This window comes from Haliaeetus albicilla, chromosome 7 (genome assembly GCF_947461875.1).
Source record: "Haliaeetus albicilla chromosome 7, bHalAlb1.1, whole genome shotgun sequence".
Taxonomy (NCBI): domain Eukaryota; kingdom Metazoa; phylum Chordata; class Aves; order Accipitriformes; family Accipitridae; genus Haliaeetus; species Haliaeetus albicilla.
In genome coordinates this window covers 10,324,668-10,342,420 of record NC_091489.1, presented here as the reverse complement: position 1 = coordinate 10,342,420, position 17,753 = coordinate 10,324,668, and the positions used below count along the sequence as shown (strand labels likewise).

General features: G+C 40.6%; 1 protein-coding gene across 3 annotated transcripts in view; it reads right to left on the bottom strand.

Moving 5' to 3' along the window:
• AGPAT4 (1-acylglycerol-3-phosphate O-acyltransferase 4) overlaps nt 1-17,753 on the bottom strand; it is a 76,966-nt gene that overhangs the window by 26,849 nt on the left and 32,364 nt on the right. For all 3 annotated transcript variants that reach the window (XM_069786900.1, XM_069786898.1, XM_069786899.1), the window contains 2 exons: nt 5,686-5,855; nt 564-725 (listed from right to left, as the gene is read on the bottom strand). In XM_069786900.1, coding sequence (XP_069643001.1) covers nt 564-725; nt 5,686-5,853 — 330 coding nt within the window. In that variant the 5' untranslated portion in view covers nt 5,854-5,855. The remainder of the gene's footprint in view (nt 1-563; nt 726-5,685; nt 5,856-17,753) is intronic.

Here is a 17,753-nt window from a genome sequence, read left to right as displayed (position 1 = left end):
CTCCCTCTGTAACACAGGCAATAGCCCCAGGGGCCAATTCTCTGACCAGGTACTTATCTGTGGCTTCCACTTCTACAGGGCCATGTCTGACCTAGCACCTTCACAGGAATGGCAGAATCACAGGGAAATGGAAGGGGAGAATACTAGTATGACCTCAGCAATCTAAGGTGAGAGGGGAGCTTAGGTAAAGAATACAGCTAATGTGTTTCACTACAATATTGTCACATGCTTATGTTACGCTGCCGTGAACCCCTGCATCTACCCCTCTCCAGCTCCTGTATTTCGAGGACCACAAAGTTTACTGAATGGATCACAGTAGAGGTATTTTTGCAGTAACATCTGTAGGGCTCCATACTACAGGCAAAGAAAACAGGCAAGACAGACTATTACATGGGAAATTCAAGAGAGAATTCATTTCTTAGAGAATACTCTCCTGATACTGCCAGGAAGCTCATGAATCAAAGTTCTCGGGAGCAACCTGGCAATTATCCCATATTGTCTACGCCCTTCATCCCTCCCAAGCACTACAGCACCTCGCACTCCACTTGTTAGTCGTGACTCACCCAAAAGTTTTCAGGGTAGTCCCGGAGATTCAGCAACTTCTGCATGACTGTTTTCCGATCTTCCTCCCACTTACGCTTGCAGAAGACTATCTCTAGGAAATACCACATCCAGCCAATGATGGGCATGTAGGAGAGCTCCTTCTTTGCAAGCACTTTGGAACTCTGCAAGACAGAGTCAAAGCAAGTAAACCAGAGTTACACCACTTAAGAGATCTCTGTGGGTATGACACATACACAGTTAGACACTAATATATTGATTTGTAATGACTGGTCCCAGTTTTAACACCAGTGCAAAAGCAAAATGCAGAAAAAGTTTTTCTCATATGACAGAACAGTCAAATGTAATCTCAGATATCTGCATGAAAGAAGACTTCCAGAATTAAATATATATATATATGTGTGTCTATCCTACTCAAACCCTGAAACCCAAAACACAAGCCAAATTCATTCAAACACTGAGGAATCCATGGAAAAGACCCAAACGACATAAAACAAAATTCTTAATTCAAGCAGACCCTCACAGTGGCAACACAAGTTCCTTTAAGATATCTTGCAGCTATACTTCTCCCCAAAGCTGGGTCAACTCACCATGACAAAAAAACGCAAACCTATTCTGAATGACAAGTAGAGTCACAGAGCCATTGCTGCACAAAAATATGTTGATGCACACGCATGGTTTACCAATGGCAGAAACCTTAGACAACACTAGAAAAAACACCAGCAATAAAAATACTTCTTTTATGTTTAGGTTTGTACATGGAAGGGCAGAAATACTTACACTAGTGAATTTCTTTTCAAAGCATGCTTCTGGAGTTAAAAAATAAATAAATAAAATTACTGTTCCTGTCTCAGAGGTGTGACAGACACTGAAGTGATTTGTCCAGACCCTCCACAAGAAGTCTATGGTTTATCAAGCATTCAACAAGTTTCAAATCTCTAATCCTACTCCAGAACTTAACTCCATGATCATCTCAGACTGACATCCCTTTGGGCAGGAGAACTGATTCCACTTGCTTCTTTCCTGCCTTCCAAGCCAGCCCACCTTGGTGAGCTGTCTTATGTTTCACTTTGTTATTTAATGAATAAAATGGCACACGTGTGTGTGTGTGTGTGTGTGTGTAGAAATTGTTGCTTCAGCTTTTCCTGAAAAACAGTAACATTTTCTTAGAGGATAGATGGAATGATTACAGTCCAGTTTCTATCCATGATATCTTTATAAGCTACCCCATCAAAGTGCTCTGCAGATGGGTTCCAGGACATAGCATTTGACTAGTAGGAATTATTTACTGGCAGAAATTACCATCAACATAAAGTATTTGCATGGTTTTTGTTATTTTTTTAACCACTGTTGTTCATTTGGTTACTAGGGGAAGAGACTTGACCTAATTCTTTATCTCCGCTTATTTCTCTCATCTGCTCTCCTTCCTTGAAAACACCTTAAATAATTAAGTTATCTAAAAGCTCGTAAGACTGGAAGGCAAGTGCACATCACGTAGTTTCACTAGCAACTGTTACACAGAAGCAGAGCAGAAGACAACATGAGGCAATTCCATTTCTAAAAATGCACAAATCACCTCTGCCAAATGATTTAACACTTTGTAATAAAGCACTCCTTCTTGATCATTTGAGAATTTCAGTGATGGGCCCAGATCAGGACTCCAAACCCAGCTCTCCCACAAGGAGCAGCTGTAGGATTCGGCATACTTTTTGCCATTTCAATTTCAAGGCATGTTGGTCGTTAGTCCCTATTGCATGGCAGCAGCAATGCTGAGCCCAGCCTCCTCTTCCAGCTCTCCATACTGGCAACAGAGAAACAGGCTGTCCTCCCACCACCTTCCTTAGCTCTCTGTTTTTTTCCCACACTACTGTTTTTCCTTTTCTCAATTACTCTTCATACAAGTAATTTTCTTGTTTCCAAAATAAATGTAAACAGTTCTAGCATATAGCTTTAAAAGCCTCCAAAGAGCACTTATTTGTTGTAGGCCATGTACAGTATAGCTTCCATTCAAAGCACGCAGACCAGTTCATATGCTCTTCTATTCCTCTTCCCTGTACATGCCTGAGAAAGACAGCTGAGCCAAGGCTTTGCCCCAAGAAATCCCAACAGATAGATGCAAAGTGTTTCCAGCTGAGCAGGGAAGGCTAGAACCTTAGGGAACTACTGCCCGCCTCAGCCACAACCAGGGCAGCCGTCAGCCACAGCCTAGCAAAAGCCACCGCACAATGAGGCAAACAGCAACAGTGTCACCCCCACAAAATAGAAAAAAAGCCATGGTCTTAAAGTTTATTTACAGTAAGTGTTCAGTATCATAAGACCTACCATAAACAAATGCAAGTGTGCTCTGTATAGGATGTACAAGGCCTCCAGTGGGCAGTCAGAAAAGACAATCTAATAGTCCTCCCTCCCAGACTTTAAAACACAGGAATCCTAGTCCAAAAAGCAACCTAAAGTAACTATTTCACCATAGCTATTTTCTAATGTTTTGCGCATTTTTAAAAACATATGAGTTAAACAAGGGGCAGGAGAGAAGGTGCCACCCCCACCCCCCCCCATGCCCCCACCCCCCATTGAAACAAAGAAATTGATGTTGTGAGCTAAGGGGTCACATAGCACAGGTATAACCACAAAAGCAGAATAGATGTTTGAATTCTTCCCCAGGGCATGTTCTTACCCATTTTCTGTGCTGGTGCATTTTTAAAATTTCAAAGCACTCTCTTAGACACGTGAGAGTATGACTCCTTAGATGCATATAAAAAGAAACTAAATCACCTTATGCTATTTTGTGCACCCCATCTATCCTAGGAGCTGAAGGAAGGCTAGTGACACAGAACTAATTAGAGAAAGGAAACTCCTCAGTGCATTATACTGGCAAGACTGCTCTCGTATGGGAGGAATACATCAGGCCTCCCCTCAGAAGCTACCATCTCTCTTACAATAACTAGAGCTACAATCTATTCTGTTTCATTCATCTACCCATGCACTGCTCCTGTGTAAAGACCTGAGGGGAAAAATGCAGCTCTAGTTGCCTTAGGCCACTGACTTTTCCTTTATCAAAGTGCTTTGGTAAATATGTGACAGTCACCTCTAACATTCAAATCAGCTTGTTCAACAGAATAAATTTCATTTAAAAGTGCTGATTTATTCCATGTAAGCTGCCTTCTTGAAGGAAGTCAAACATTTTCAGTGCTCAGAACTGTGTAATTCCAACAGATGTTTAATGAAATTACTGCTGGATGGGGACAACTTGTCTACAGTTATAGCATTTAGATCTAGGTCAATTTCTTTTTGGCCAAGTTTGTTCAGATGGAAATACCCATTAAGTTCTCGTTTTGTGAATGACTGCACTAACATCACATATAAAAAAGTATTTTTACAAGCTTACTTTAGATGCATTTTCACAGCTACACTATCACAGAAAGAAAATCTTGATTTATATGTCCAGCCTCAGTTATTCAACAGATCACAGAATGCAACAAACAGCATGAAATAACCTGCAAGCTGAAGATGTCTAACAAAATTTGTTTCACAGTTTCAAAACAAATTCATTATAGCTGCAAACAATGCATTAGCAGCAGCAATTTGCCATGTCAGTTATTTGCTCTCCAGGCTGCCCTCAGCATTGACTGACTTTTGATGATTCCATTTCCTCTATTTTTGAAATACAGCACTCCTTCATATTATAGTCTCTGGGACATCAAGATGGAAAGACACATTTCTTTAGTCCCTCAAAGCCATTGTTCCAGAAATTTAGTTAGGCTCCTAATTTCTAATGCTTCATATTCAATAAAACTTTTCCATGTTGGAAAGGTAACACAGCAATATTTTAGAGGATGTATGCCCAAGCATATAGTAAGATGCTGTGTTAAATACAAATAATAATGTAGCTTTGGCTGCCTACATGAACAATTCCATAATTTAGAATCATAGAATCGTTTAGGTCGGAAAAGACCTTTAAGATCATCGAATCCAACCATTAACCTAACACTGCCAAGTCCACTACTAAGCCATGTCCCTAAGCACCACATCTACGCATCTTTTAAATACCTTCAGGGATGGTGACTCAACCACTTCCCTGGGCAGCCTGTTCCAATGCCTGACAACCCTTTCAGTAAAGAAATTTTTCCTAATATCCAATATAAACCTCCCCTGGTGCAACTTGAGGCCATTTCCTCTCATCCCATCTCCAGCCACCTGACAGAAGAGACCAGTACCCACCTCACTACAACCTCCTTTCAGGTAGTTGTAGAGAGCGATAAGGTCTCCCCTCAGCCTCCTTTTCTCCAGACTAAACAACCCCAGCTCCCTCAGCCGCTCCTCATAAGCCTTGTGCTCCAGACCCCTCACCAACTTGGTTGCCCTTCTCTGGACACGCTCCAGCACCTCAATGTCTTTCCTGTAGTGAGGGGCCCAACACTGAACATGCTATTTGAGGTGCAGCCTCACCAGTGCCGAGTACAGGGGAACAATCACCTCCCTGCTCCTGCTGGCCACACTATTTCTGATGCAGCCAGGATGCTACTGGCCTTCTTGGCCACCTGGGCACACTGCTGGCTCATATTCAGCCGGCTGTCAACCAGCACCCCCAGGTCTTTCTCTGCCAGGCAGCTTTCCAGCCACTCTTCCCCAAGCCTGTAGCGCTGCGTGGGGTTGTTGTGACTGAAGTGCAGGACCCGGCACTTGGCCTTATTGAACCTCATACAATTCAAACTCTAACTGTGGATCTGTAAGACTACACTGGAGAAAGCAAACAAATTCTACAATTTACTGGGAAAGAACCAGAGAGCAGCTCATCTTTCTGCAGCACAATGAACCGTAATAGTTACCTAGCAAGCACACAGAGAAAAACAACTGTAGTGACCTTCACAGGTTAAAAAAAATTATCTCCTTCATCACCTTTAACTGCAATGCTTTTAAAATTTCTGTGAACACCCAAGCAAACCTGTCTCAGTATTCCACATACTTGCACTGCATTGCTTTAGGCTCACCCCTCTTAATTTTGGACAGTGGCTGAGTGAAATTCAAGCCCAGATCTGTTAACTTTCAAAAACACAGAGAATTTGTTTTGGGTTTTTTCCACATCCAAGAAGAGGAAGTTTATTTTAAATGCTAAACAAAACTCACCCCCAAGACCCCAAATCTTTCACAAAAGTTCCAACCACAGAGAAAGTCGATTTCAAAGTTGTGATTAAGGATTACGATGGCATTCTCCTTCCCATACTTGTGGTAACTCTCTGGGTCAGTGTAGAGGGTGCAATCAGTCCCTGACCACCATTCCAGCAACATCACCATCTCTGGAATAAATAACAAGAAATATATGAATGTACATAGCATATGCAAAGCCACAAATTAGTAACATGTTGAAAAGCATCAGTCATCTCAACAGCACATGGCAAAGAAAGGGCTGTAATGAAGTTGAAATGCTGAACATAAACCACAGTCATACATCTTGGTACAGGAAGGCGGGGGACAGAGAAGATAAGGGAAATAAGGAGATTACATGGAAAGAGGGAGCAGAAATTTTTCCACAGTGATACTGAGAAAAAGGAGTTTCATTTATGTGAAAACTGCAAATTCAACGTTACAAATTATTTTATCAAAATACATGTAAAATTAGCATTTATGGTTTACAATAGTAAACAAAATTACATGAAGAACAGAACAAGCTTGTAGGTGAAACAAACACACCTATTCCTGCCATATACAGGTCCTCATGCTTCTCTAAAAACTGTACAACTATAGACTAGAAAGCAGCTTGGACAAGACACCTGGAACCAGGTCTGTTACATGTACACCTTATGCATCATTCTGTTAACTTGCCCTGCTACAGCTGATGCATTCTACATTTGACAGGGGTGTGTCAATCATCCAGAGCAAAGCCAATAGCTCTGATTGGATGAAGAACATCCATCCCCACATCAAAGACAAGGTGGGTGGCTGGCAAAGTGTGCAGAGCCAAGAATAGTTATTAATAGTATAACTATCTGCACATCCCTTCGTTGATGAATTGATGAAGCAAATGGGGAGCGGAGGAAGGGTGGGGTAGGGAAACACCAAAATCACTGTTAAATACCTCAAAATCACTTTGCTCTGGGGCATGGGAAGTTGAGGTGAGTCAGTAAAGCCAACAAGCTTGGAGAGCTCGATCTCCATGGAGATGGAAAAAGAAAATCTAAAAGCAGTGGCTCTCCTCAAGCAACCCATGTACTGAGCTGGGGGGACCATGGGACTAAATGAGAGCTGTCTGTCAAGACGGAAAAGAAGAGGAGTTAAGGGACACGTTTGCTTCCTGTCAAAGCTATCACAAAACTTCTGCACCAAAGCAGAGGTCTAGTATGAGGGGTTATTCTTCGCTAAGTGAAATGTATCTCCTTCTCAGAGCATATCCATGCCATATGAATGTCTCTGCTGAAAGGATGAGACAACTGAGGTGCTCTCCTGGCTTCAGGAAAGCCCGAAAGCACCACAAATCCTCACTCACCTCAAGGAAGATCAAAATCAGGCCAGTCTTTGAAACACTTCTGAAATCTTTTCAATTTAGGTCCCCTACTGGCCTTAACTAGTGACCGAAAACAGAAAAAAGCTAAGAACAAGTCATCTACATTTTCAGTCATCATTAGTGAAATTAATTGCCTGAAGCTTTTGGATGACATTGTGCTGTACACTGGAGAACAGGCATTAGTGACATGAATAAATTTTATCTAACAGCGTTACAGCCAGGCTAATAGACAACCTCTATTCAAATAACATTACCTTAATATGATAAAACCATGTTTATGGTACAGATAAATGACTGACTTAGTTCCCCTGCTTATTTCTAATCATGGCAGGTAACTACTACCATGGCAGGAGTATGTATTACTCAATGCATGCTACAATGCATCAAAACAATAGTCAGAGACGCAGAGGGAGACCTAAACTGCCATATATTAACTGAACAGTGATTTTACTGGTTGGAAACTGATTTCCCAGCAAAAGCCAAAGATTTCCTAAGGAATCTGAACAAAGCTAATAATACATCACAAATCTCACTATACAGGTGTGCCACATGCATAGAGTTCTTCAGTTACATATTTTCAGTCTCAAATACATTCAAAAAAAGCATAGACAAAACTATTTCTATATATGGTTTGATTCTTCAGGCTTCACATAAGCAGGCTTTTTGTTTAAATAAATACTGCAGAAATAGGTCCCTATTCTTCACCTCGCATGCCCGTTTGTCGCTGATGTGCTCAGGCAGTTGCTGCAGAAAACACAAAGCAGGCACTGAACGCCTCTGTATTAAATACAATAAATACCATCTGCCAGCCTTTAAGTTCTTAACATGTTTCTTCCTCTCATCTTCCCTACTCTTTCTTTCCCTGTCTTCCCAGCCTCCTTTCTCCTTGTGGTTCTCAAGCAATGACTAGCAGTATTAGTTTGCGCTACTCTTGCACCAGCTTAATTCCACAGCCTGCACATAAATTTATTACCCAGAAATTTGCTGTGGTGGCTCAGCAGCACAAGGTCACTCATATACACTCTCCCTTCCTCCTTCACAGGGTAGACGATCAGCGTAACTTTCTTTCTCTTTGTACACCAATCAGACTGTATAACTAAAAATCAATTTATATGGGGGAAAAAGATTCTCTTGCTCCCAACCAGGGCTGATCCAAGACTTCCAAGGCTTCTCCCCACCCCTTTTCATGAGATTTTGGAGTTTGAACATCAGAACTGAGCTGGTAAATTCACGTTCACTCAAGTCATGGGGATCCTACCTTGTAAGCAACTCCTCCAGTGACACTTCCACACAATTAATGCAAAGGAAGGGGAAAAACCAAAAGAACTTGAACTATCTCATCCCTGCTTTGATGGCAGAGTCCTTGCGGTATGTTACAACTAGCTTCAGGAGAGGCTGATGGTAGGGAGAAAACAGCCTTCAAATGCCTAATATGGATACTCTCTCTGCTTAGAATTTTTAAGTTTTCTACCTTTCTGGAATAAAAAAAAAAAAACAAACCTCACCCTGCTACACAGAACAGCCCCTACCTTGTGCAAGAGCGGACTGCTTCCTAGCCCTTCACTGCACAGATCAACTCCCTCAATGCCTGCACTTATAGAACAAATAACTAAAAATAAAACATCTCCAAGGCTGACCTGAACTATAACTAGTTATATGACAAACATTTAAGGGAAGGGAAACACACACAGAGTTTACTGAGACTTGTTATTTTCCACCTCAAAGTTTTGCAAGAATGAGTCATTAGCTAAGACTGTTCTTCTGTAAAAGTTGTTAGTAATTCCTTTAGCTAACTACTCTTGATAAGCCATAGAAACACTTGCTTACAAGATTAACCATAAAATGCCTATTTTAAAATGCAACTAAAAGCATAGTTATGTATTGACTCAATAAGTACAATAATTTGAAGATCTCAAGTAAGTATGTAACCTGTTTTGAAGAGTAACAGAGCTGTTTTCCTTTATGACATTCTTCATTTTCTTTAACCTACATATCAAGGCAACACCAAGAAAGAGAGCTTAGAAAATTCTATGGGAATATATGGTAAAAGCATAGTAAACTCTCCAATACAAATAAAAAGCAAGACAAGTGGGCAAGCTGTGACCACCATTTCAAAGATCAGACAGTGTGAACGGCTGCATGATGAATGAGTACATTGCATAGAAGACTGGGGAAAGCATTTTTAAAAAAAAAATGTAAAAATAAGGCTAAAGACAGACTGACAGACAGCATAGTCCAGTCCATGCCTGTCTGTGGAAGAATGACTTACAATAATTTACTACCTTTCCAGATTTTCAGACTACATGTACTAGGTGCACCTCCTAAACTTTTTCCACAGAATTAATTAAGTCTACGGGTAACTAAGAAAAGCAAGTCTATTATCTTCTCTGGACTATTCCAAAGCCCTCTGTGTACCACAGACAGGGTTAAACACCTGAATAATACCTACTATATTAACTGCAATGCTGCCTAGGAGGTTTTCAAAACACTTGCAAGTATTGATGACTTCACAGCCTCCTTACACAGCCTATTCTAGTGCTTCACTATGCCATCTAACCTGACCAGCCATTTATTTGTGGTCTTTACTCCCTTCTTCTCTGCAGGAGCTACAAGTAATTATGAGGAGAACTTGAAGGCAGGAGTTCTGCTGTAAGCTTGCACTGATTAGGTACATGAAATAATTGGAGCTCAGAGCTAGAACATTATTATAAATCTACAAGAAAAATTTTTAAAATAACTTATTATTATAAAAAAGAATACACCGATTTCCTGTGAAAGGAACAAAAAGCTAGTTCTTGGGAAAAAAACCTGCAGCTAGGAAGTCAAGCAATGCCTTCCCCCTTTCCCCGAGACGAGGGGGAGGTCATTCACAGAGCCCAGCCAGACAAGCCATCAGCTCTCCAGCTTCAAGCAGATTCCCTCCCCTTCTTTACTCTGCATGAGCAACACATGCAGGTATGTATGTAAGCACCAATGAGGTGCAATGGAGTAATCTAGTCCATACCAAGACAGAGGTCCTGGTCTTCAACCTGCAGGAAAATGTGTAAGTCAACTGGTTTAAACAGAAGAGAAAACCAAGATCCAACCCCTCTTGCCTCAGTGCCACCACCCGTTACCTACTCTCCCCCATTCACCCTAGCTGGTGATACAATCACTGCTATCTTTGGACTTCTTTTCCCCTCCTTTAAATCTGTTTTGCAGCAAAAGGTGGGAGGCTGATGGGGGGAAAATCGTGCACACAACTTTAAAACCAAAACCAAACAAACTAAACCTTTCTCTATTGACTGCAGGTCTGCTTTTGGAGATTTTTGCCCCAGTCCCCAGGCAGATCCTGTAAACAACTCCCTTGAATAATGCTTCGATGAATTACACAGCTGTGCTTTTAGGGACAGAAATCACCAACAGAGAGGAAGGCAGAAATGATGACTCTTAATTCCCCAGCCATCACAACAAGTTACTGGATGCACTTGCAAGGAAAAAGATAAACACAGCCCAGTCCTTTCTTATGTTCAGGCTCTGAGACCCATTTATTTCAGCATTTGCTTGCAGGAAATTCTTTTAATGTACTTCTCTTCACCAATCTTATATTCCAACAAAGACAATGTGCTGCTTTTGCCACAAATGACTGAGGTCAGTATAGCATGTGCTGATCAAAGGAGTTAGTACCAACAAAAGGTGAAAGAAAACATGCTGCTTGGCAAGTTCCCATGACACCAACACTTGCTTTGTATGGGCATGAAACCAAGCAGCTGCATCTCTTCCGGATGTGGTTTCTCGTTGCCCAGAACACCACTGGCTTTTTCCTACCATGTACACGCACGGAAAATAATTTTTTCTTCAAGCATCCTTCTCCTACTTGTAGGTTTTATTATTTTTAAGCCTGCAGATCTTTAATTTAAGAAACACTGTCCCTACTTAGCTGCTTTGAGTAAACCTTTTCACTACATCATGACCATTAGGTTTATTATAAAGACCTCAAGGTTCAGTTCTTCATGAGAATTAGTTATCAGCAGGAAGTGAGAAACAAAAGAAGGTGTTAAGTGTTCTGCAGTGATCCATAATACAGCATTTGATAGCCCTTATCAGTTAGTTTAGCTTGGGCTTGCACAGCAAAGGCTTTCTAAAGAGACAACCAAACAACTTTCATACTCTGGCACACAGGCCCACCCTGGGACAAAGCAAAACACCACCTGATCCATCACACACCCCTCTCCTGGCATGCCTTCATCAAGTGTGATCCTGCATCATGCCTTACCCAGGGGAGTGTACGAGGACTAACTTTTGTGTCCCGCTGATGAAGTTGTTGCAGAAATGACAGCGTGGATGAACAGCACATACGAGGTTACTTTAGTTCTCATTTTGATGGTTAGGGTGGCATATTACTGCCTAAATCCCAAAACAGAAGCTTAAATGAGAGCAGCGTGACCTATATTAAGCATAAGCAAGTGCCATCTTAGATTGATAGACTCAAAAAATCAAATGAAATAATTATACAGTGGTTACAAATCTGGTCCCAAAGTTTTATAAAACACCAAATGCATGGACAAGTACTTGCCACCAGGCATCTGAATCTCTACAGTTTCTTTTCAAGCCCTCTCCTGATACCAGAAGGGCCAAGAGCAACTTGCTCTGAATAAAATTTGAGAATCTGGCATCACTTAATAAACCTTCAGAAGAAACAACAGCTATTTACAGGACTTACAGCATGTACAAACAGAGGAAAGAAAAGCAAATAATTGAAGATGCAAACACAAGTGAAAAACTCACTAGGTAACACCATTAAAAATTACAAATATTGTTAAACACAGGAGCCACTAGATGGGCACAGGCAGCTAAAGAATTTTACCAGTTCTGAACAGGATTTCAGAGATCAGAAAGAAATACCTGACACATTTGTAAACTTTTGCATGGTACAGGCGAAAAAACCCACCTGCTAGGCTAGTACAGAAAAGGCTAGGAGAGACAGAAATGCAAGTCAGGACTGCAACCTACGTTTTAAACAAAGTAAATTTTTGCTTCTTGTTCCTCAATAACCAAGGCCATGATATTTCTTTTTGTGAAAAGACAGTATAAGTAAGTCAGGTCAGTTTAGATTTCAGTGAATGGGAGAGGAGGGGAATAGATGGATAATCTGTTCCACTGGGATAGACCCAGAAGTCTGGTGATGAACCCCATACTTTTTTTTTCATATTATTTGAGAAAAACATGTTATGGGTTAACACCAGTCAGCAGCTAAGCCAAGGAGCTAGGAGGAGCTGTGCTTCTGTACTAACTATTTCTGAAGCAGCTCAACTCCCCTCGTACATTGCTAATATCTTTTTCATTCAGCATGCTGTGAGCCTCAGATCCTCTATACCCCCAGAGGATTGGGATGTTATGATGCCCATCTTGAGGTATTATTCCCCAAAACTGGATCTCTCATGAAGGTCCTTTGACCCTGCTTTGGTTTATGGCAAAATCAGCTTTCAGAAAAACCTTCATTATTCTCTTCCCTTTCTCAAACACTTCCTCAGCTGTGTTGTCCCAAACTGGGTGTGACAAAGGACTGTTGTGGGTTAACCTTGATCAGCAGCTAAGTGCCACACAGCCACCGCTCACTCACCCCATCCCCAGTAGAACAGGGCAGAGAATATGAAGAGCAGAAGCAAGAAAACTCATGGGTTGACAGAAAGACAGTTTAATAAGCACACAAAAGAGGAAGAAGAAACGGGGGGATGGGGACGACTCACCAAAACAAGCAACGCAAAAGCAATCCCATCCTACAAGCAGACAGATGCCCAGCCTGTCTTGAAGTAATGGCTGCCTTCCAAAAAACAGCCCTCCCCTCAGTTTTTATTGCTGAGCATGATGTTATATGGCATGGAATATGCCCTTGGTCAGTTTGGGTCAGCCATCCTGGTTGCATGCCCTCCCAACTTCTTGCACACCCTCAACCTTCTTTCTGTGGGGGCAGAGTGGGAAAAAGCTAAAGCCTTGACACCATGCAAGCACTGTTCAGCAACAGCCAAAACATTGCTGTGTTATCAGCACTGGTTTAGTTACAAATCCAAAACACAGCACCATACAGGCTACTAAGAAAAAAAAAATATCCATACCAGCTAGACCCAGTACAACTATAAAGAATTCACTCTTTATGATTAAATTCTGTCTTTGAATGGTGAGCAAACTAATGACTACAGCTAATGACTAAGACAGTCATTGATTCACTCCTAGCCAGGATGAAAGAAATTTCTTTAGATAAGCAAGTATCCCAACAACAAAACAAACGCTTTTTCTCACGAATGAGAAAGCAACAAGGAAGACTGTTGACAAGGAAGCAGTATGAAAATAAAGGTAATGCAAAACTCAGTCTAATGAATGAGACCCAGATGACCTCCCAGAATACTGAATCAGAGGTGAAATGAATTCTCATCAAAAACATAGTTTCAGATTGAGCATGGCACCATGTTTTTAAAAATAGAGAAGAGTAGAAACATACTACTAATACTTAGACTGGTGAGTAGATAAATGATCAGAGTAACTAAAGACACAGTAACTGGGCCTCAGCACTACACGGGAACACAAACAAAATAAAAACAAAAAAGAAGAGTTATTCAGAAGAGAGGTCTGCAAGAGTTGGAATTTAGGAAAACAAACACTCTATAATTTTTCAGAGGCAGGTCTATATGCCATTATCTGATAACTCTGATTTTATAGACAAAAGAGAGACTTCAAATCTAACACACTCAGGCTATGCTAAGCCATTTATATAGTACAATAAAAGAAATTGCTATTAAATCAAAAAGAAACTGAAGATTAGTAAACAACTGTAAAGGAGAACTAAACTAAAAAGTGCCTCTGTTTTTGATGTCTTTTGGTCAATCTGGATAAAGAAGGATCTGCCTGAAGTGTTTCTAAGGACTAAAGCATTCAACACAAATTAATAAATTTTGTGGATGATACAAAGTCAGAACACACTTTAAGAATCAAATGACCTTGAGAGGCAAGGTAACAGAAATGGAATTAATTTTAATAGGACAGATCATTGTCTGATGCCTTGCAGAACTAATAAAATACAGCCTCATAATTTGGAAATGAGCTGCTAGAAACAGTATGAATTTATTTCGATGATACAGGAACTCCTTTCTAGTCCTATTTCCTGTCATTAGAAAAGAAGTGAGATTTTTCCAAACAGACTGCGTTATAGACCCATGTCTCCTCTCTTCCATCACTGCTCAAGAAACACACTGCAGAGCTATGCTACCACAGGCTGCAACGAGCATTCACTGGACAAGGAGGAAGCCAGTATCTTGCAGCAATATGCAAAGGCTTCTGTTTAAGCAGGGTAGAACCAGCCAAAAACCCTTCTCAAAGGAGTTCTCAGCTGAAAATCACCTTCCAGAAGGCTCAGATCTGAAAATTCAAGTATGCACAAAAGCAAACGTGAACCAAGTTAATAGATATCATAGTCTTAACTTGTATTTATTCAATCACAATTGACTTCTTCGGCATAATGAATCACTAGCATTTCCCTAATTACAGGGTGATGGACATTGTCCATACTTAGGACTCATACTTCCACTTAGAACAAGAGCCCACACACTCATGTGACTGGTTTTTTTTGCCATATGCATTGCTTATATGTACTAATTAGATCATCTAAAGATTAGGCTCTGAAGTGAATCTTCCATGTTTAATCCACTTATTTAGGAAGGAAACCTATTTTCACATAACTTCTCTCCTTCTAGCATGTATTCTTATAACAGTCTTAATTTCTACATATAGCAAGTTTATCCTCTTTAGTTCCTAATCAAACAAAAATTTGGACTTGGGAAAGAAAGCATTTCAGAACAAAATGGTACAGCAAGAGAGAAAATCCTGTTATTTTTGTTGCTCTAAATCCATGCCTTCAACATTTTTATCCTGTATTTTCAGTTACCAACGAGAAAGGATGTGCATTTATCTCAGATAAAAATGACTGATGTTAAAAAAGACTACCAGTTGCCATAGAAAGCAATCTCCAGCACAAATTGGAAGAAAAGTGAATTTGATTAGGAAACTGAGCAAAAAGTAATTTAAATCCTAAGAAAATCTGCAGTGCTTTTAAATAAAGCCTCTAGTTACTAACGGTTACATTTCATACGGGTGTGAACACATAAAAAGAACAAGAAAACTATGGGTAATGGCATCTAAGGTTTCTGTATTTGCCAGTAATATTTGCGTTTGGCTTTTGATTTCAGATAACCAGCGCACTCATAAAGAAATACCCACATATTACCAGAAATAATATGCTACAAACAATTTATTTTTAGACTTAAGTCAAGGCAGATAATTTCTGCTTAGTCTTCTTATGCACAATGTATTCTATCTGAATTTCAGGACTGGAAACAAAAAGCTGACTGAGTACCTGTATTACATCATCAGAGTTAATGGTGAATAGCCACGGAACCTCTATCACTTTGAGAACACTGTTCAGAACAAAACCATTACTCATTTTTCACTTGCATTCCATGAATCCCCTGTCTCTGCCTGTAATCTTACAGCATCTCATCACGTGAGGTCTTGAGAGACAAGAACTATGTCCCGGTGCTTATTTTAGCTTCTTAATCCCTAACAGTGACTTTCACAAAGTGTTCTTTAAAGGGACAATAAGGTCAGAAACTACAAATCAAACAAATGGCTTTCATGAATTAAAAATAAAGTACTACAGATCAAATATACCTATCAAGTACACATAAGGCTGTGATTTTTTGTAATGGGTGTAGTGTGTAACCCCTTGAAGTTATCCAAATATATAAAAATACAAAAATCCCCCACTTTTTCTTACCAAGTAATGTAATTCCCATCAGAAATAGTACATTCTGTTAAGAAAGACATACAATATCACACCACAGGTAAGGACACCAGTGCCTCTCAAATCACATTGTTTCATTGTGCTTGCATTAATATTTTCTCAACACTTAAGTGCAGCAAGAAAGTTAGAAAACGAATCCACAGGAGGAACATCGCGACCTGCTCGTGTGCTCCAGCAGGTGGGGATGCGAAGATACCACTAATTTGCCTAACCTGTCACTGCTCAAACTGAAAAGGTGCCCACAAAAAAAAAAAACTTACTGGCTTCCTGCTCTGTAGTCCCAGTGGCTCAATGTAACGCTGCAGAAATACTGTGCACAGAGGTAACTAGCTTCTTGCTTTTGCATGTCTGCTGCAACAGTATTGTACTCTTAGAATTATTTGAGTAATTTTCCTAGGAAACACCGGTTTAGGTTATGTGATATATGGCAACCTTGCATAATGAACAGGCTCCGAATTTACTCTCTTCCATTCAGTTTCCAAAAAGACAGCCTCTGCCAGTTACAAAAGGCAGGCTGTGCTTCTCTGGTAACCCAAGACATTTTCCTATGCAATGCTTTGCAAATTATAAAGAGTAGCAGCCAGACATACCATTTCAAGTAAGTACAGGAGGAACAGCTGTTGCTTCTTTTACAAGGCACAATCTGACTTGTCACAGCAGCAGCAAAATAAAGACCCATCATGCAAACAAGGTGTGCACGTGTCAGGAGTAGAGATATATCACGAGATCAGATGCATATGCACTATTGATATTTCTTTCAACTTCATCACAAGTATTTCTAGCACAACAGAATCACAGAAAAAAACAGGAAAACTTCAAGATTTAAGCAGGGGATACAATATTACACAAAGCATATCAGGTATCAGAATTTTCTCCCATGACAAACTGATCAAAACTGTACAGAAATCCCAGAACAAAGAAGGCAGGCTATTCCAAGAGTCAGTGATTTCCTTGAACTTAGCTAGAGAATTCCTTTCTGAATTATCTTTACCACCTTTGTTGCCCCAGTCTTCTCAAAATTAAAGATACACAGGACCCATGTGACTCACTGACTTGGATGCAGCATTTATCAGCTTGTAAGTTGATGAAGACAAAGTTATCCTCTTCCCATCCTCTAGGCTGTACACATTACTGTTTTACAACTGATTGAAATACTCTGCTTTAACTCATTGTCGTGGTTTAACCCCAGCCAGCAACTCAGCACCACGCAGCCGCTCACTCACCCCCCCCCCACCCACTGGGATGGGGAAGAAAATCAGGAAAAGAAGTAAAACTCGTGGGTTGAGATAAGAATGGTTTAATAGAACAGAGAAGAAGAAACTAATAATGATAACAGTAATAAAATGACAACAGTAATAATAAAAGGATTGGAATATGCAAGTGATGCACAATGCAATTGCTCACCACCCGCCAACTGACACCCAGCTAGTCCCCGAGTGGCGATCCCCCACTCACCCCAGTTTATACACTAGATGTGACGTCCCATGGTATGGAATACCCTGTTGCCCAGTTTGGGTCAGCTGCCCTGGCTGTGTCCTGTGCCAACTTCTTGTGCCCCCCCAGCTTTCTCGCTGGCTGGGCATGAGAAGCTGAAAAATCCTTGACTTTAGTCTAAACACTACTTAGCAACAACTGAAAACATCAGTGTTATCAACATTCTTCTCATACTGAACTCAAAACATAGCACTGTACCAGCTACTAGGAAGACAGTTAACTCTGTCCCAGCTGAAACCAGGACACTCATGCAGGCTGACATTTCTTCTTTGTATTAGAAAGACTTACAGCTTTCTAAGATCAACCCTTCTTGATGGACATCTGGACTTCTCACAGGACTTCAGCCACTTGAGATTAAGATAAGCA